The sequence below is a fragment of the Zeus faber genome, assembly GCF_960531495.2.
Source record: "Zeus faber genome assembly, chromosome: 5".
NCBI classification, from domain to species: domain Eukaryota; kingdom Metazoa; phylum Chordata; class Actinopteri; order Zeiformes; family Zeidae; genus Zeus; species Zeus faber.
Genome location: NC_137192.1, coordinates 9,675,963 through 9,695,942, shown reverse-complemented (window position 1 = coordinate 9,695,942; position 19,980 = coordinate 9,675,963). Strand labels below are relative to the sequence as shown.

General features: G+C 47.6%; 2 protein-coding genes across 4 annotated transcripts in view; one reads left to right on the top strand and one right to left on the bottom strand.

Annotated features, from left to right (window-relative positions):
• ncoa3 (nuclear receptor coactivator 3) overlaps positions 1-14,161 on the top strand; it is a 32,636-nt gene extending 18,475 nt beyond the window's left edge. Inside the window, exons 3-23 of one of the 3 annotated variants that reach the window (XM_080001628.1) lie at positions 432-536; positions 713-873; positions 2,303-2,403; positions 2,646-2,820; positions 3,053-3,244; positions 3,494-3,580; positions 3,904-4,047; positions 4,140-4,287; positions 4,746-5,392; positions 5,500-6,485; positions 6,574-6,688; positions 6,798-7,028; positions 7,119-7,391; positions 7,499-7,616; positions 8,404-8,575; positions 8,719-9,078; positions 9,208-9,318; positions 9,723-10,011; positions 10,367-10,559; positions 12,113-12,278; positions 12,561-14,161. In XM_080001628.1, coding sequence (XP_079857754.1) covers positions 451-536; positions 713-873; positions 2,303-2,403; positions 2,646-2,820; positions 3,053-3,244; positions 3,494-3,580; positions 3,904-4,047; positions 4,140-4,287; positions 4,746-5,392; positions 5,500-6,485; positions 6,574-6,688; positions 6,798-7,028; positions 7,119-7,391; positions 7,499-7,616; positions 8,404-8,575; positions 8,719-9,078; positions 9,208-9,318; positions 9,723-10,011; positions 10,367-10,559; positions 12,113-12,278; positions 12,561-12,572 — 4,767 coding nt within the window. In that variant the 5' untranslated portion in view covers positions 432-450 and the 3' untranslated portion in view covers positions 12,573-14,161. Of the gene's footprint in view, positions 1-431; positions 537-712; positions 874-2,302; positions 2,404-2,645; positions 2,821-3,052; positions 3,245-3,493; positions 3,581-3,903; positions 4,048-4,139; positions 4,288-4,745; positions 5,393-5,499; positions 6,486-6,573; positions 6,689-6,797; positions 7,029-7,118; positions 7,392-7,498; positions 7,617-8,355; positions 8,576-8,718; positions 9,079-9,207; positions 9,319-9,722; positions 10,012-10,366; positions 10,560-12,112; positions 12,279-12,560 lie in introns of all 3 variants that reach the window. The other 2 variants (XM_080001627.1, XM_080001626.1) reach the window with 2 other exon arrangements.
• Positions 14,162-18,320: 4,159 nt separating this feature from the next.
• id1 (inhibitor of DNA binding 1, HLH protein) lies at positions 18,321-19,610 on the bottom strand. The gene is made up of 2 exons (XM_080001633.1): positions 19,157-19,610; positions 18,321-18,918 (listed from the first exon to the last, which is right to left on the bottom strand). Exons 1-2 carry the CDS (start codon positions 19,517-19,519, stop codon positions 18,883-18,885), a joined length of 399 nt encoding a protein of 132 aa, XP_079857759.1. The 5' UTR covers positions 19,520-19,610; the 3' UTR covers positions 18,321-18,882.
• Positions 19,611-19,980: the final 370 nt, after the last annotated feature.

The window sequence follows — 19,980 nt, the reverse complement described above, 5'->3', positions numbered from 1 at the left end:
GCTGGCGGTAGCAGCTCTAGCAGGCAGGCTGGCTGAACGCCTGATGACCCATCTCCCCCGAGGCTCCAAATCACTACATCATCATCAGTTGCTCCTCACAGTGGAACAGATGAGATTTCACTTCCATCCACCGCTGGGCAGTAACTAGAGGCTGCTCTTCTCACTGGACAGTCTACCCTTATAAATCCAAGTAAATGTGCAGCCTACTGTACCCCTGGAAACAAGTTTCATCATAACCCCAGCAGCTGTGAGACTGGTTAATATGTAGCCACTGACACAGTTGTTACGCTCAATATGAATTTGGCATTTTTTCTGATTGACTCGGCTGTTATTAAAAATTCAAGACACTCACCTGTCCATACGTGTCTTTTTACTGGATTGTGGCAAACAAACATCAGTTTCCCCCCTCATGTATGTGTGTCTCTCTCTAGGTGCTGATATGCGCGGAGCATGAGTGGTGTAGGCGAGAACTCGATGGAGCCTCTGTGCACCGACCGGAAACGGAAACTATCCACCTGTGACACACCAGGGCTCGGGTGAGTTTCTTTTTCCTGCACCACATCTCACTTCAGAATGCCGTGCCGTCCCTTTCGCCCCGAGCCCCGAGTCAGCATTTGACCCCACTGCCGACCACCAACCAAAGAACATGCATGTGCGCGTGTGTCGATGTTACCATGGCAACACACCTCACTCCCTTGGTGCCCCCCGGCAGGTGTGACAAACGTCGGCGGGAACAGGAGAGCAAATACATCGAGGAGCTGGCCGAGCTCATCTCGGCAAACCTCTCTAACATCGACAGCTTCAACGTCAAGCCGGACAAGTGTGCCATCCTCAAGGAGACCGTGCGGCAGATCAGACAAATCAAAGAGCAAGGTACCGTCTGGGCCTCAAATTTAACTGCTGTCAAGATGCAGAGGCGGTACCATGGCTGCCAATATGCTGTCGTCTTTGTTTTACTCATTCTATGAGTGTGAGTGTACAGCGAGTCCTTCGGTGTGTCTGTGTAATACAGGTGATGGAGCGGTGACACTCAGTTCAGGGCCGGGCCGCCGCAGACAGGCGGCTGCTCCGGCTGTTTGTGTTGAAATGAACACCAGTAATTGAGCCCTATCTGTGGCCGTGATGGCTCGAGGCCGTCAGTGACAGTTTGTATCTTTAAGTGCCAAAGCCTGCTCCCTACAGAAAACTAATGACGCAGGCGATCCTGAATCCATTCTAGAGCTTGTTAAAAGAAATGCAAAAATACAAAATAATCGACTCCCTTCCCCTGGCCTTCGTACCCTAATCCCCAGAACTAGAATAGCCAAAGAGGAAGAGGCGGCCATTTGCATCTATCTAATTTGGCTGGGTGTGCATGCAATGGTGTGAGGTTAAGTGGGGAAGGAAGAGGGAAAGCGCTATCATATTGGAATCTACCCAGAGGGTCACAGCTGGCTACTGCTGCTCCCAGCATTCAGCAGCCAGGTTGCTATAGTTACAGGACGGGAGTGATGAAGGGCCTCTCTCTTTTCTCCTCCTTTTTCTCTCCGTTAGCCATTTTACACACCTCTCCTCTCACCTCTTACACATTGTTCTCCAGATGCTGCTTTTTCCTGACATTATTCCCCCCCCCCCCATCCTGCATCCCTAATCAGTTCTTTCTGTTCTTCTTCTCAAAATATAGAAAAAACTTGAAGTAAAAATCACATATCATTTAGATTTTCATGGTCATTAACTTACCCAGAACTCCCTAGCGTCTTGTTATACACAGTGGTGTCTGACAAAACCTTCAGACACATGGTGAGAAGAGAATGGCATTACTAGAAAGGCATTCTAGTAATGCATTTATAGCTTGTGCTGCCACCTGGTGGTTGATGGTACTGCTGATTAATTCCATTACACAACCATGGGAGCGGAGAGAAATTTCATGAATGTTTTGCATCATGGGAATGTAGTCACGCTGCATAGTTGAAATGGCTTTTCAAGTAGTGTTTAATATGGACTTGACTCTTGTTTGTGGATTTGTCCTATGTATACATCATGCCATAGAATCATAAATATCAAATTAGCTCCATGTTCAGGGGTTTGTGGACTTCTTACACCTTACCTTGAGGGACATACTATGTCTTTCATCAGATCATATATCCTTTTAATCCAGCGGGACATGGCTTTGGTCGCTTGGCCTCTGTTGCCTCTGAAGATGGGAATGGGAGTGAATGTATTCAATGGCTGATAGGGTGGCTGTGGAAGAGATGCGCAAATGGTCAATATAGTGGCCGCTCCCTATCGTTCTACAACCCATGCATCCTTTTTCTGTTCTCAGGGAAGAGCACGTGCAGCGATGATGACGTCCAGAAGTCAGACGTGTCCTCCACTGGTCAAGGGGTCATCGATAAGGACCATCTGGGGCCGCTGCTCCTTCAGGTCGGCTTTGTGTGCCTCCGCACCAGCTAACAGCGCTAAGAGGGAAATCTTATACTAATACTTTGAATTTGACAATAATTTTCGATATTTTTAGTTTATGTACTGGAAGTCCTGAAAGAAATGGGTTTGCCCTGGCCCACATTTTTGGCACACTGACTGAAGATGAACCTTTTAGGTGTCAAAATTTGTCATTGGTACTAATCTGACTACTAATCATCTGCATTGATGCGGTCATTGTCCAGGCCCTGGATGGCTTCCTGTTTGTGGTGAACCGGGAGGGCAGCATCGTCTTTGTGTCGGACAACGTGACGCAGTACCTGCAGTACAAGCAGGAGGAGCTCATCAACACCAGCGTGTACAACATCCTGCACGAGGAAGACCGCGACGAGTTCCACAAAAACCTCCCCAAGCCTGGTGGTGAGGCGTGCAGGCCCAGACACATACACACTCTCCCATAAATGTTCCACAGCTGCATGTCTGTACACACACACACACACACACACACACACACACATGTTCTCAAGCACACCTGGGCATGTATGACAATGTAGGCGCAAAACACACACACACACAGAATTTGCAGAAATACACACCGAAACGCACTCCTAAACATGTCAACCAGTCTAACAAATACCTTTCTCCGTCCTAGCTTTGAATGGTGCCCCCTGGGGTGGAGCTGCTCCCCGGCAGAAGAGCCACACCTTCAACTGCCGCATGCTGGTAAAGTTCGCCCACGGCCAGAACCATGGGCCGTCCGATGAGGTGCCCGGGGGCCAGCGCTATGAAACCATGCAGTGTTTTGCACTCACTCAGCCCCGTGCTATGATGGAGGAGGGAGAAGGTGAGAAGGCGTGGCTGCCATTTTTGCCTGAAAACTAGAGCCACCCTAAAACAATTCAGAATGATATATATGTTCACACAACTCTAGTCATCTTGAACAATGACCACTGTTTGTGTACATGCAGTGTCCTCTGTTTTCCCGAAAGATTTACTTTTATTATTGCAATCATCCTCCTGAACTACAAGTGGCCATTAACTCAAGGCTGTGCATTGTACTGACAGATGTTGTTTGTTGGATTTCCCCCACCAGACTTGCAGTCGTGTATGATCTGTGTGGTGCGACGAATCGCTGCAGTGGAGAGGACAGAGAGATTCAGCACCCGCCATGAACTGACTGGTAAGACTGGTTGTTTCATTGGATTTTTCTTTATTTCCTTATTCCCGTTTTGTGTTTGGCCTGGAGAAAGAGGGGTTGACGAACACAATTCACGCTCGGTCCTCCGAAATGTGGCATCTAAGTCCAACGCTTCTAGAAAGCTTAAAGACCTTTTGATATATGGAAATCATCCAGCTTAATGTTACATCATGGAAAATGTCTCATGTTGTGGTTTTATTGTCCAGCGTTGTCTACAGGTTGTCACACACACAATTGTCTTGTGCTTCATGCTTTGTTCTAGTCTATTTGCCCTGTGACCTTGAAGGCCTCTCTCCTCCCTGCAGGTAAACTGATTGAGATCGAGCAGCAGAGCTCCCTCCACACCACCATGCGTCCCGGCTGGGAGAACCTAGTGAGGCGCTGCATGCAGATGTTCCTCCACCGCAGTGAGGGACAGCCCTGGTCTTACAAGCGCCATTACCACGACGGTGAGCTTCACACCGCCACGTTCAACCTGACCTGCTTGTCCTGTTCCGATTCGTTCTTATGGTGTATTTGTTGTGTTCGTGTCCCGCCGTAGCTTTCCTCCACGGCCACGCGGAGACGCCGCTCTATCATTTCTCTCTGTCGGACGGGACCCCAGTAACAGCCCAGACCAGGAGCGACCTCTGCCGAAATCCCAACTCCAATGAGCCTCCGACCTTCCTCTCTACACATCTGCTACAGAGGTGAACACCGGCATCCACACCATCACATGTTTAGTACGGCTGGGTTGAAAAATAAACAAATAAAGACTCCAATACGATTTCAATTCTATTGTTTCACTCTCCGAAACGATTGAGGAAATTATAATATCAATACTTTTGTTTTGGAAGTCATGAAGCCATCTTCCACTTCCATTTAATACAATTTCCGCAACTCTAGGTGTCACTAGAGTCACAAACGTATTCGTTTGTGTTTGTGCGTGCGTGTTTCTTACAATGCTGCAAGTAACGCACTGTTTATCTTGCTTACATAAAAGTAAACACAAATTTAAATATTCGATTTCTGTGTCTAGAATTGAGATTGAGTTTGTTTTGAAAAGCTTGCAGCAATTCCCATTGTTTATACAATTTCAATATTTCGATATAGAATTGTGTTGTGGCCCTTTTGTATCGATTTTCACCTGTTCCTTTTACCCAACTAGGGAGCAGAATGGCTACCGTGGCAACCAGGGTCCAGGCATGAGACCGCAGGGCATGGGTGTGAACAACCCCAATCCGCAGATGAACATGGGTCCCAGTGGGGGCATGGGTGGAGCCATGGGTATGTGTGCTAATAGGGGCTACATGGCCGAGCAGGGCAACATGCCACAGAGAGGGGCGCCACCCTACGCTGGGGGCAACCGCATGAATTCCATGCATCATATGAACCCCGTGAATCAGATGAGTTCCATAAATCAAATGAACCAGATGAATTCCATGCACCAAATGAGCAACGTGCACCAGATGAACAACATGGGTCAAATTAATCAGATGAATTCCATGCATCCAATGAACTCGCCGATGAACCCAGCAAACCAGATGGGGCCCATGAGTCAGATGAGTCAGATGGGCCACCACAGCATGCAGCAGCACCAGCAGCAACACCAGCAACATCAACACCAGCAGCAACAGCACCAACACCAGTCAATGGGTCACTTCCATGGAGGTGGGGGCGGAGGGGGGTACGGACTGGGTATGACCAGCCCTTCTCACACCAGCCCAGGAATGAACGGCCCCCCGCACAATGTCATGGGCTCTCCCAGAGTCCGAGGGAGCCCCAAAATGGGCGCAAGCCCCTTTTCACCTGGAGGTACTTTTCCAATGTCATCAACTTTTGCAGAACTTAAGCATTCATGGATAGATATTTATTGTATTAAAATGTATCTCTCATTTGCTTTTTGTGTGTTTCTTTCTCAGGTATGAACTCTCCAATGAGCTCCAGTCACCCGGGTGGCTCTGGGGGGGGAGGAGGAGCGACCACGTTCTCCAGCAGTTCCTTGAATGCTCTCCAGGCTATCAGTGAGGGAGTGGGCAACCCCATGCCCTCCCCCCTAACCTCTCCTCCCCCACATAAGCCTGACAGCTCCCCTAGTGTCAACTCCACCAACCAGAGCCAGGCGCAGGGAGGCCCCAGCAAAGCGGGGCTGTCAGCCCACACTGATTCAAAGAGTCCAGGCAGCTCACTGGGGTCCGTCGGGGAGCCACAGCAACAGTCTCACACGCCCGCCACAGAGGGCCCCCTGGAGAAGCCAGACAGCCAGGCCAGCAGAGAGGGGTGTCCTGCCGGGGGCGAACCCAATCGGCGGGTGCACGACCCAAAGGGTCACAAGAAGCTCCTCCAGCTCCTCACCACCCCCATGGAAGAACTGGTGCCAACGAACCCCACACCAAACTCTGGCCCCAGCTCCACGCCTGAACGAAAGGACGGAGTCACCAGCCCATCCTCTACAGGCGTGTCTTCCTCGACGGGTGGCGTGGGACAGCAGGGTCTTGGAGCGGTGAGCTCCTCTGGAGGGACGGGACACCTCGGCAACCAGTCCCTGCAGGAGAAGCACAAGATCCTCCACAAGCTGCTGCAAAATGGGAACACTCCCGACGAGGTGGCCCGCATCACTGCTGAGGCCACTGGCAAAAGCGCCCTGGATGGTGGAGGTCCCGAAGGGGGTTCGGCAGCCATGACCGGCACCAGAGGACCGGAGGCAAAACCGGAGCAGCATAGCCCCAAGAAAGAGAAGACACACGCCCTCCTCCACTACCTCCTCAACAAGGATGACTCCAAAGATGGCAGCGACATCAAGCCAAAGCTGGAGGAGCTGGAGGGGAGGGGGGCCCAGGCCACCGGGGTCTCCAGCTCTAACCCCCAGCCCATGGAAAGCAAGGTCAAGACTGAGCCTCTTGATGAGGTACAAAAACCCGCCTACCATGACAATTTGCCTAATTTCATATCCCAAATATAAAATGTTTTCCTAACAATCAGTATTGCTCTTGCAGTTGGAGACCCTAGAGACAATTCTGGGAGCCCCCAGAAACAACTCTGGCTTTTACCCAGAGCCAGACTCAAGAGCTGGGAAAGAAGTGGGAAGCAAGCAGACGGACAGTCCGCACGGTACATTCCTTTACTGTATCATATGGAAAATGTTTAAAAACGGAACAGGAATTATTTGACTGCGATAAATGTGGTACATGGCCTAACCATGTTAATCTGCGTCATGCAGACCGGGAGAGAGGCCCCATGGCCCAGGGCCAGCGGGGTTCCTACCAGAGAGCCCTCTCGTTGGACGCCAAGCCCATGGGTGGAGAAGGTGGGGGTCTCGCAGGGAGGCGGAACGTCCCCTGTCCCACCCTGGTCAAACAGGAGAACATAGAAGCTCCTATCCGGGCAGGCACCATGGCAAACGGCTTCCCCGGAGGCATGAGTGTTTGTCCACCACGGGGTGGTGCCACAAGTAACTCATCCACTTTGTCCACCTTTAATGGGTCACACATATACTGCTGACTTGGAGTTCATCTGTTTAATGCTGTGTGTTGATTCCCAGGAGGTATTGGCAGAGGCATGGGGATGCAACAACGCCCCCCCATGGCTGGGTCCACAGAGTGGGGAATGCCCAGGTCCGCTGGTAGTCCCGGGCACCCAGGCTTGGGAGGTCCTGGGCACCCTGTCTTGGGCGGTCCCGGGCACTCCGGTGTGGGCGGTCCCGGGCACTCCGGCATCGGACGCCCTGGCATGATGGGAGGGTCCATGATGAACCGATCGAACAGTGTTCCTGGAAACTCGCGCTCTATGCTGCAGCAGCAACTCATGGAGATGGGTATGTTGCATAGTTCTTTCACAGTATTGTCATCCAAACATAAGACAGGAATGATATAATCTTATACTGCTATGTTATTTTGACTATGTCATGAATGTTCCCTGTAGGTTCCAGCGACGGCAACATGGGTATGAGCCCCTTTGGTGGACAAGGCCCCCCACCACAGTCGCCATCTTGGTCAGACTCTGGCACAGGGATGGACAGAACTCCAAGCAATATGAACAGGTAAACACTTTGCACGGCAACCAGCTCATGTTTAGTTTAAAGACTAAAAGTATGAGGCTTTTGAATTTGAAATGGCAACCTCATTTATTTAATTTTAATATTTTTATTTTGTATAGTTTATTAATCCCACTGAGGTAAATTAGATATCCTCTGCATTTGACCCATCCTCTACCTAGGAGCAGTGGGCAGCCGTAGTACAGCGCCCGGGGAGCAACTCCAGCTCTTTTTCCAGTGCCTTAGTCAGGGCCACTGATAGGAGTATTAACCCCTAACATACAGGTCTTTCGATCATGTTTGACCATGATACATGTCTTCATGCTTGCCGATTCAATTTTGGTCATTCAGTTAATTGATATATTAAATTTTCTAAACCATGTGGACAAATTGCCCAGCCCATTTTGGCTGGGCCTCACCAGTTGATTGGTCAAGATTCTGCTTTTTGTTTTCTATCAGAACCACAAAACACCTATTCTCCCAATGCCTTCTCTCTTGGTTCTCAGAAAATGACATTTTTTACACAGAGATTCCTCCATATTTCCACACTTTTACTTTACTCTTGTTGAACATAGTTTGTTAACATTATATACTTACTAAGACAGTTGTGTGTGTTGTTCACTGTGTCGGCGCCTTTCATTTTTGGAATGTGTTTACCATAATCCTCTCCAGACAAACTAATGGGCATGTATTAAGTGGGTATGTATTAACTGTTTTGTGTTTTTGTTTTCATACATAAATGAAGAAACCCAATGAAACGGATGGAGATCTCCTGTGTGTCTGCTCGTGCCAGGGGCCAGTTCGGGAACCCCCTCGATGAGCTGCTCGCACCTCCGACCACCAGTGAGGGCCAGAGTGACGAGCGAGCACTCCTGGACCAGCTGGACTCGCTACTCAACAACACAGACGTCATAGCTCTGGAAGAGATCGACAAGGCCCTCGGCATCCCCGCCCTGGTAGGCCAGGTGAGCTGAAAGATCAGGCTTATCACTGGAATTAATGATGCTTGTGTCAATTGTGGTTTTTAATGGCTGGTCATTTTCTAATTTCCAACTCCGCATGAATCAGCTGAAGTGGCATGACGTGTAGCTCCTTTCTCTCCACCCAGAATCATGGGCCCGAGGGGCCACAGCAGGGTCCTGGTCATGGCCAGGGTCAACACCCGCCATCAGAGCCGTTCTCTGGGCCAGACTCCTCCATGGGGATGGACCAAAAGCCCATCTACGGCCAGGGTTATCCAGGGCCGCCCTCCATGGCCATGCAGCCGGGGTATGGCGGAAACGGCGTACAGGGCCAGTCACCTGCAGGCTTCAACCCCATGATTAACCAGATGGGCCAGCCGAGCTTCCCAGGCATGGGTGGCATAGCCGCTATGGGCAACCCCCGCGCTAACATGATGCGACCCCGCATGATGAACGCTACAAAGCCCCTTCGACTGCAGCTCCAGCAGAGACTGCAAGGACAGCAGGTGATTCTGCAACACACACTCTCATTGTGTTACCGTGTTCTACACGGTAACACATGAAGGTACCTCCATGTTATGTTCCTAAATATGATGCTAAAATATTTTATGTCTGCATCTTGTCATGTCATGCAGTTCCTGAACCAGACGAGACAAGGTATGAAGATGGAGAATGCCCCTGGAGGAAACCCTGCAATGCGCCCAGGCATGCAGCCTGGTATGCAGGCCCCTGGCATGGGTGGGCAGGTATGCTGTCTCCACACCCCAACATTTAATGGCAACACACACTCAAACTCTGTACTTAAAGCAGGTTTAACTCAGACTTTCAACGTTGTTTTTTTGGGGGGTTTTTTAATGGCTTGAAAATATGCCAATTTTTGCAAAGGAAATCAGGGATACAAACAGTGTCAGTTTTTCAATATTTCCTTGATGTTTAAACCATGTAGACAAAATCTCCTCCGGGGTCCCTGAATTTTGAATTTTGGCCACATACACGCCACACTAGAGCTTGTTCTGATGAACAAGGGAGATAGTGTGACAGAGAGTTGCAGCAGACGAGGTGTCAGCTCAGTTTAATTTGAACTTGTTGGACCGATTTTGCCATCAGTAGAGGCATGTATGGATTCTGAACTGTTGGCTACCCCCCCCAGCCTGGTTTCCTCAACGCCCAGATGATGGCGCAGCGCAACAGAGAGATGATACAGATGAGCCGGCAGCGCATGATGATGTTCATGCAGCAGCAGCAACAGCAGCAGCAGCAACAGCAGCAGCAGCAGCAACAGCAGCAGCAGCAGCAGCAGCAGCAGCAAGGCCAAGGGCCAGCTGGTGGCTTCAGCCCCCCTCCCAACGTCACAGCCGCCGGAGGCATGGACAACCCCATGGGGGGACCCCCGATGAACCAGCCCGGACAGCAGGCCTTCAACTACGGAGGTAACTATGGTGAGTGGTCTCTGAACTTTGCATACCCGATTCAAGTTTTTGTAAATAAGGGTTAGTGTTCAACATAGGAATGTATTTATTATTAAGCGGCTTCATTCTCATAATTGACGGAAGGCCTCAACACTAACTTGAAGTGGTTGAAGTGGGCAGCCGTGCGTAACCTTTTGGTTGCCAAGACTCACAAAATGGTTGCCAGATTTTAGTCATTTATAATTGAGCGAGATCAATAGATAAATGTTGACAGCGAGGCAACCAGACTGCACATGATGATAAGATAATGGCCCAAATCTGGTTGTGCATAGTTCAAGGTTCGTACCCATGACCACTTTTTTTTTTTTAACGTTTGTGCTTGCAGGCATAAACCAGCAGGGGGACCCGTCATTCATGGGTCCGGGCAGCAGCCCGCCAGGCAACATGGTGCCAGGGAGAATGGGTGGCCCGCCTCAGAACGCCATGATGCAGGGAATGCAGGGCAACCCCCAGGGGGCGCCCATGTACCATTCTGGAGAGATGAAGGGCTGGCCGCAGGGCGGAATGCCACGAAATAAGTACGTAACCGACACTTTGATGTTGTGTGTAAATGAAATGTGTTGTCACCTAATAGTATCGTGTGGTTAAGTTATGGTATTCAATCAGTACTTGGTAGGGCTGTCAACATTGGCCAAAAATCACGTTTGAATATTCAGGCGGCCTGGGACCGTGCACCTCAGCTCAAGCTCGCAGAATAAAATCTTTATATCCAGACCCCTGCGAAATGTTAATCGGCCGCATTTTTTCCCAGATAAAACGGGTCAATTTATCTGTAATCGCCGTTTGAAGGGGAAGCTGGTAATCCTCAAGTTGAAAGCGGTCATTCATGCCTGCTTTGGCCAGCTCATTCCCTTGCTCCCACAAAGAGGATGTATGTTGATGTACGCGTGCAACATTCTTATAAAAAGTACATTTCTGCTGACACTGGATATACGTATGTTTTTGTAATTTTCAGATTCAAAAGTCTTGTTTTTATTTATTTTTTAACAATTTGAATAGCATTTGAATATCAAACCATCGTTTTACAGCCCTGGAACTTAACAAGCCAAACACAGTCCTGCAAGGCTCGCAAATAATTTGTCAATTACGGTTTGGAGAATATCTTCCATCTTCCTTGTACCTTCCATAATATCCACTCTCTGAAGAGATGTTTCAACTTCTTATCACCTCAGATTGTCTGCTGGAAGATGATTAAAAGGAGTTTGAGAAGGAATTACGAGAGGATGCTCTCAATTTCTTTGTGAAACGTGCCTGTGAAGCCCTTTGAGACTGTACTGTGGTTAAGGGTTATTTAAATAACTTAAATTGAATTCACCAAAAAGCTACGTAGAATGGTATCTATTGTTTCTTTGGCGTTACTCCTGTGGTTGTATTATTTGAAACTCATGGCTTTGGATTGGCTTTGGCTTGTGCTCTTAAGCCCCTTTCACACATAGTTCCCGGTAAATGACAGGGATAACTTTTCACAATTCACACATCTAGCTACATTTTCACATGCCATGACAATGCTGGAATAGATGAGGCAAGGGACAGTCCGTTCCAGTGTAGATACAATCGTTTGGACAATCTGTGTCGGCAATGGACGTAGAATCTGAACCGGTTTCATTTTTTTCCTGGATCTCAGAGATTCAATATTTAATATTAGATATTTAATAGATTTAATATTCAACAAGTTTGCGAGGCATGTAATGTTTTTTCGTGATCTACTTGCAGAAACACGCATTCGGTACATTAAAAGGAACATTCAAATAGCTTAAACAAGTCGCATATTCAATCTTGTAGTCTTGTAATTGGTTCGCTCGCTCCACGTGAAAGCTTTTCTTGTCAGATGAACGTAACCGTTTTCAAGCTTGCCCCTGCAATGCTACTGCTTCCATTCACAACACAGCCGTACCGGCATTTTCCCGGAAATGAAAAACTAGGTGGAGAATGGGGAAATTTACGGAAGGACTTTTACATAACATTGACACCAGCTCCTGTTCCCACATTACGCCAATATGGAACATTGCCAGTGGATTTACAGCTTTAAGTGCAAGTGAAAAAAGGGACTTTGTCTCTCTTGCTCTCTCAGCTCCTTCCCGCAGCAGCAGTTTCCCCAACAAGGCTCCCAGGGCCAGTTTGGGCCTATGATGATGAACAGCTCCATGGGAGGCCCCGGACCAGTTGGCGGGGCCGGAGCGGGCCAGATGGGCATGAACTCCATGGGAATGGGCCGCATGTCGATGGGTCCCGATCAGGTACATGCAACTTGAAGTACGGATGCATGAACTGAAGGATTTCTGGGCCAAACGTAGATATTGTCAAGAATGAAGTGTTTTTACCAAGTTAACCTTTTGTTCAAGGCAGTTAAGAAATATTAACTTAGAATTTCAAACATTTCATAGAAATATTACCGACAGATTGCATCACATTGTACCAGATAGCAGCCATCTTTTTCCTTGTGCCCCAGTAGAGAGTTGTACATCATAAAGGGAAGTGTTATTTGAACACCTTGTAATTGTGTCCTGTTTGTTTTTCAGAAATATTGCTGAGGACGAGCGAGTCCCTACCAAGGAGCAGCAGGAATTTCCAGCTAGAAATCGCACTGAGCTCTGTGGGACAGGAACCACGAGGAAGCTCTTCCACTGCGCGCGCGTGCACACACACATACACACACACACACACACACACACACACACACACACACAAATAAACAAAACAACAGACTGCTATCGCTTGGTCGGGGGGGTCGTGTGTGTGTGTGTGTGTGTGTGTGTGTGTGTGTGTGTGTGTGTGTGTGTGTGTGTGTGTGTGTGCGTGTGCGTGTGTGCGTGCGCGCACTGCAGTCGTCCTGTGGCAAGTAGAAAAAGGGGCAAACGGTACAAACTGGCAGCGGCTGCACTTTACCAGCAGGCTTCTACACAGAAAGAAAGAAAAACAAAGGATTGTTGCAATATTTCTTCATCGTCACCGCCTTACATGAGATTCGATGCCTTGGCAGTGCCCCCACCCCCCTCCCCGTCGCTCAGCGGAAGCCCGCGGGACGACAAGTGTTTCATGCAGAACGGAGCAATAACTGTCCGGCTCTAACGCCCCCCCACCCCCCCCGCAGACGCACGGTACTGCAGTATTGCGCGGCGAAAAAGTCCTCTCTGTGAATACCAATTGTAAATATCCTACAAAGTATACATGCATTTTATGGGCCTATTTTATTGCACAGAGTATAAAAAAAACAGTTGTATTTTTGCGTCTCAAAGGTTAATGTTTGGGTTCATCTGCAGTTTTGTGTTCAAACGCAGGCATTTTGGGTTCTTCTCTTGTACGTCTTGTTTTTATTATTATTGTTTTTTTTCTCTCTCCCCTTCCCCTCAACAGATGGTTGCCATGCGTTGTTTTATTTAGTGAGGCACTTTTACCTTTTACTTGTAATGATGGGTATTTGATGAGCGGAAGGTTTTTTTTTTTTTTTTTTTTTTGTTTTGGGGTTTTTAATAATGTGGCTGGTGAAGATGCGTCTGGAAGCCTCACCCTGGATCTCACCCCCCGCCAAAGAAAACCCTTACTGCGGCGTCTACTCATCCTCCTTTGACTGTTATCCTTGACTCACTGAAAAATCTACCTTTTAAAAACATGCGCAATCCAAAGATATTTTCCACATTTTTGTAACGTTTTCCTAGGTTGCTGGTGTACATTCTTGTTTGTTTTTGATGGTATTATGGCAACAGATGGGTACAGATCATGGATTTTCAAAGAGGAATAAACCTTGGCCGTGTTCTGGTGCGTACAGGTGACCGGGTAGAGGGGTGGAATTAGTTCAAGAGGTCCTCATCCTTCTCAGACCCCGAAGAAAATGCAAGAGGAATATCATTGGAATGAGATACTCTTTAAGACATATCAATCTATTCCTTCTATTTTTCAGAAACTAACTTTTCTTTATTTGGTTGTCAGGTGTGCGTGGCCAGATTTTGTGACTTCAGGAAAATGATTTTTGTAGCGTTTCAATGAAGTACAAAAAGAAAAGGCTGGAGGCTCGCGCAGTAACTTTCTTATTGGGGCATAAGCTGTCGTTTTACAGGATGTATTACAGAATTCTTTTTCTTGATGTTGATATGAATGTAAATACAAATTTCTATTTAAACAATCTTGGTTCTGGGGGTTTTGTTAGACCTTTCTGCTTCCAATCTTACAGGAAAGACCCATTGCAGCTTTCCTGTAGTGCTGAGCTTCGAATGGGCAGCAATTACAGCAACACTTACCTGTCGTGTACTTTTACCAGGTAGAAATGAGGTTGAAACCCGGCTGGAGTAAGCATGTTTTCCCCGTGTTTACGTGGGTTTCCTTGCAGGAATTTGCTCTAGAGCTGGACCCGATGCAGTCAAAGGCAGAGGAACAATGTCCTCACAGGGATCAGTAAAGTGATTCAAAAAAAAGAAATAGCCAAAGTGGTTCCTAGGGATGCACTGACATTAGTATGTTAGTAAAAAAAACAAAAAATAAACATTTAACTAAATTCTCTGAAATGTTGGAATTGACAAGTATGTGCTCTCCACAACTGTTTCTTTGTAAATACATAAACTTTTTTTGGAACCATTTAAAATCATTAAACAAAAAAGGCATCGACATAATGGATACCCTCGATTGGTAGCACGGTTTCAGAAATGAACTTATCAGGCGCTTCCTACTGTAAGGGATGAGATTCCTACATCGCTACCCTGAAGGTTTGGCCCACTTCTGTTTTGGACCGTTCCTGGGTGCATTTAGAAAGTGTGAGCCACAACCGTCCATGGAGACAGCTTTCGGACGCTCGTGCACCAAAACACCTCGGTAATGTCATGATTTCACGATGCCGTGCACAGAGTCGAGGCACCCGGCACCAAAGCAACGGCCAAAACATCACCGCACCTCCTCCATGTCCGATCGCCGGGACAGTGCTCGCTTCTAAGGTTTTGTTTTCTGCAAACATAGACTTTGTGATCTGTCAAAAACAGCTGTTAAAGTGGTGTGTGTGTGTGTGTGTGTGTGCACCGAGCATTTTCCCAGAAACGATATTTACTTTTTTCCCCCAAGGCGTGTTTTGGCAGACCCCAGCCTGCCTGTCTGTCTCCTCAGTGGCATTCTCCTGCGTGTCCCACCGTAGTAGAACCCCGTTTCATGAGTAACCGCTTAATCCTGAGAGTTCAAACTGTCGGGCCTTGTGTCTGAAAGTGAGATTTTCCACTATTTGAACAACGCTTTACTGCAAAAACATTGTTTTCGATCAACCTCTCCTGTGGCCACATAAAGGACAAGGGAACATCGAGGTCTGTGGCGACGGGACTTGGGGCTCTTGAGAGGGTCCGTTGTCGGCTTCATCTTCTGTTTGAACCTCCTCAGGCGCTTCTCTGCTTTTCTGGCTCATCTCCATTCCAGCTGGCTGAATGACTGATTATTAAATTGCAGACACCGGTGACCAACCACAGGTGAGGTCCAATTGGAGCAGAATCACACGCTTCAAATCCAATTGTTCTCGCCCGCTAATGGAAAGAGCTTATTTTCGCCTTGCAAACAAAAGAAATAAATGGAGGTTTTAGTTTAATAAATGTGTAATAACACATTTCAGCAAGCCTCTAGGTGGAAATAGGTGACCTAGTTAAATATAGTTTAACAGCCTGCATATTTCTTCTATGTTCAACTTAAATAGGTTGGTTTGCAGTATATTTAAAATTGTCCTGGCCCAGAGAGATTTATTATGTAACATGTACTGGGGCCTAGATTTGCCAAGATACTCCTTCAAAAAACAAGAGTAATGAGCCAATTAAAGGTGTGGTTTGTAGAAGTTAAGCAACAGACCTGGCAGAAATAGAAGATAGTCATAATTATGTTCTTATTAGTGTATAATCCCAAGTAAATAAGAATCGTGTTTTTGTTACCTTAGAATAAGCCGTTTTTATCTACGCGGCAGCAGGTCCCCTTCCACGGAGGCCGCCATGTTGCACCGCCATGTTTCTTCCACAGTAGCCCAGAACAGACAAACAACACCCTGGCTCCAGAGAAAGCCTTTCGCCAGTTTTGTGGCCCCCGCCTCGTCAACGGAGGCCGCCATGTTTGGGAGGGGCGAATTCACTTGGCTGCGATCTGCAGCCTCACCGCTAGATGCCGCTGAAGGCCACACACTGCGCCTTTAAGCGCAAAGATGACCACGGGGCGGCGCTGCTGACCACATTATCCTTAACCCTGCGATGCCCTCTGTGGCCTTTAGGGGGAGCTGATGGCGCGGTTGATTCAATCCGCGGACTGTGTTTTGACCCCGGGTGCCACAGCCTGTATTGAGCTCATGAAATGCTTGTATTCTGAGGGCCACAAACTGGTATTTTAACAACACGTTAATCACATTTACACAGTCTGCAGCTGCAAAGAGAGAGACAGCGTCTGCGGGGCTCTCAAAATCCCTAGAAACCAGTAGCTCTATATTAAATTGTTTTTGTTTTTTTTCAACTTTATTGACTTTCAATGGCTTTTCTTGATTGAGTTACTTTTTTTTTTTTTTTTTATTAATTGAGTTATTTTGATCTGGATTTTTATTTTCTTGATTTTAAAGTTTAATATTTTTATAAATTGCGTTTTTATTTGGATGTTTATCTCTTGATTTAAAGTTACATTTATTTGTATTCATTTAGTGTTTTTCATTTGAATTTTTATTTTCTTCATTGAGTTTATCCCCCCCCCCCTTAAAGTTTCATATTTGAATTTATTTTCCTTAATTCTGAGATGACTTTTGTTCTTCGTGTTAGGTTCTTTTCAAACAAATTGTATTTGCGCGGTATCTTAATTTTGGAGGTTTGTCCTGTTTTGTTTTGTTTTTTTTGCCCTCGATTCTGACTTATTTTTCTTTCTTTCCCGTTCAATTTGAAGTTTCTTTAGGAAGAGGAGGAGGAGGAGGAGGAGGAGGGTGGGGAGTGGTGTATATTAATAGCAGCCTTTCTAACTACTGTACTGTGGGAATCTCTTAGTCTCTGTGCTGGCAGCCTTCCCGGCCCATCTGCGGCCTGGCTGCTGGATCACTGTTTGTTAATGTTTCAATCAGCTGTGTGCCGAGGAATGTGCAGCTATTTAACCTGAACTTCCCCAGGTGTGCCGAGGCGCCGCTCAGTCTGGGCCCCGCCGCCCTCGCTGCCCTTGGCACAAAGCTATCACACGCGCGCGCGCGCCCCCCCCCCCCGCACGCACACACGGCACACGCACTGGGCTGCAGCTGCGCGCGTCGCACCGCAGGGAAATGGGAAAAACATTGCGCGGGGGGGAGAGCGAATAAATCTTAGAGCGAAGCGCCTCTCCGAAAGGCTTTTTTTTTGTTTTTTTGTTTTAACCCGTGTGCCGCCACTGAAAATAAAATGAGCCTTTAAAAAAAAACCAAACAATAATAATAAATAAAAAAGCGAAAAAAAAAAAGACGCATCGGTATTGAAACGCCATTTCTAAATTGGAGGTTTTATGATGAAATGTTCCGAGCTGGGGGTGAATTGGTAAAAGTGTAAAAAGAAAAACAAAAAAAAACCCAACCACAAATAAATGAATAAACAAATAGAATAAAAAGCCCGCTGGAAGTGTCGTAATGATTCACAGATTGGAACAGCCCGTGTCTTTGCTTTTTATTGATATTTTCTTATACCATATTTCCTCGTTGATTTGATCAATCCTGTCATGTTGTCTTCGGCTTGCTTTGCACAACTGCAGCCCACCGTCCCCGGCGTACTGTGTTATTTCCCCACGGGATGAATAATAACACGAGTGCCATCCAATACCAATCCAACCCCCGCATTTTGGACTGAGGTAGGTCTATGTGTGTGTGTGTTTTCTTTTTTTTTTATTTTTTTTAATTATTGCCACTTCGCGTTGAGCCCCCTGCACCCATAACAATTCAAAGTGGAACTTTCTCGTGTAATGCGATCCGTTAACGAGCGCCCCCCCCCCGCACCACCCCCCAAATAAAGGCAAATTACCAATTTAACAAGATGTGAGTCATTATGTGGACCACCAGCTTTGGTTTCGTACATGAGGTAACAGTGAGCTGTCCTAATAGTTTATTTCATAGAGATACTCCCCAAACACCCCTGGGAATACAAGCGGGTTTGGGTTTTTTTTTTTCTTTGCATGTGGAAATGTAATTACAAGCAGCGTGGACAACTTTCTCTAGAAAGGTCTCCTTCACCAACCATCTGTGGACTGTTGGTTTATTATCCAGCATGAATAAATACTGACATATGGAATCAATACTCTCTTGGACGATATGTCAAAACAATAACAGCAACAGCACAAGCGTGGATGTTAAAAAAAATTATTTGTCTTGTTTTAATAAAAACACCAATAAGATACATTGTAAGAAAACAATATTTTTTTTCACATACTGTGACATTGTAATATACAATACAGTTTGTCGCTCAGGAATCTGAGAAATTGGATTATTTTTTCTTTTTACAAAATATTTTCCCTCAACAAGATTTACACAAGATATCAAAAAACAAATTAACGTCTTTTTTAACAACAACTCTACAGGCAACAAAGGTATCCTAAACTGCCGTGGTTCCCCGGACAACCCAGTCTGTGTGGACTGCACCAGTCCTCTCCGAACAGGACCCTCTGATCAATAGAGGGCCCCTGAGAGGGGACGGATCCCCTCCATCTTCTCCATCCGTGTCCACAGAATATACCTTTCTATTTTCTGGTGTGTGGGGGGGGGGGGTTGGGGTGGGGGTTCAAACGTCCCCCTTACTAAGTTCAAGGATGTGACGTGGACACATGTCACGCCAGGGAGCCTTGTTCGGTCTTCACGTTGGTGACGATAGTGACGATGATGACTATTATGAAGAGATGCTCCATGACTCTTTAACGGCACATGATCCTCTCCTCCGAGCAGCCAGTCTGTTGAAAGGAAATAACAAAATGATTAGAAAATGAGAACTTCAGACAAGATGACAGGAACAACTATGTCCGTGCGTAATGGCAACGGCGGCCTTTTTTTACGCGCGCCGGGAACCTTCGCGCACTGTAACTTCAACCAAAACGGAAACATTTGAAATAAGATGAAAACCTCATTGAACGATCACTCAACGGCAAGAAGAAGCGCCGTCAGACAGCGGGCACACGAAGAGATATTCACCTCAACTGAGATGCTGGCGAGCTCCGCGTTCAGGGTGGTCAGCGGCGTGCGGGGGACGCCGGAGGCCGGGTGCTGGCGGCTCTTCTCGGGCTCGTCCAGCTCCACCTGAAGGTCCCAGATGTAGTCGATGACGTGCTGCAGGATCTCCACCTTGCTGGCCTTCTTGTTGGTGGGCAGCGTGGGCACCAGCTCCTTCAGCTTGCTGTAGCAGCTGTTCATGTCCTGCAGGAAGGCGCTCATCTGCTCGTCCAGCAGCGGGATCTTGCACTTGGAGATGGACAGGCTCTGCTCGGACAGGCAGCGCACCACCTCCTCGCCGCCCACCTTGCTCTTCAGGGCGCAGGTAGATCCGACAACCTTCATCTTGGCTGAGTGTGGTAGGATGTGTAGTTTCCAGGGAAAAAAAAGAAAGGGGGGGAAAGCCGCGGAGGAGCTGATAGCACGGCAATGTTGACAGTTCGCAACGTCCACATGGGTGAACTTCCCCGGCTTTATAGTGGACCGGGGCGGCGGGGGCGTGTCCCAGCGCGTCCTCGTCCGGGAGGAGCATCCAATGGGGCGGCCGCGTTCGTATTGGTGGGTCGGTCCACGGCGGTCCGCCGAGCCAATGGCGGGGCCCGCCTGGTTATCTTGGTTTACAATCTGTTTGAGGGATGGCGTTACAAATGGAAACAAATGTGTGTCTTTTACGGGTAATATGTGGGAATCCAGCTGTCCACTCCGCTGCTTTTGGGGACTCTGCAGGTGTAGATTGCCCGGGGGTGCGTGGGGGGTGGGGGGGGGTGGACTGTGGGAATGCGAGCGGGGTGGGGTGGAGGGTAAAT

Coding starts and splice junctions, on each gene's coding strand:
- id1 (XM_080001633.1), bottom strand. CDS start 19,519: ATGAAGGTTGTCGGATCTACCTGCGCCCTGAAGAGCAAGGTGGGCGGC. Junction 18,919..19,156: donor TCGCCAGCATCTCAGTTGAG/GTGAATATCTCT, acceptor TCCTTTCAACAG/ACTGGCTGCTCGGAGGAGAG.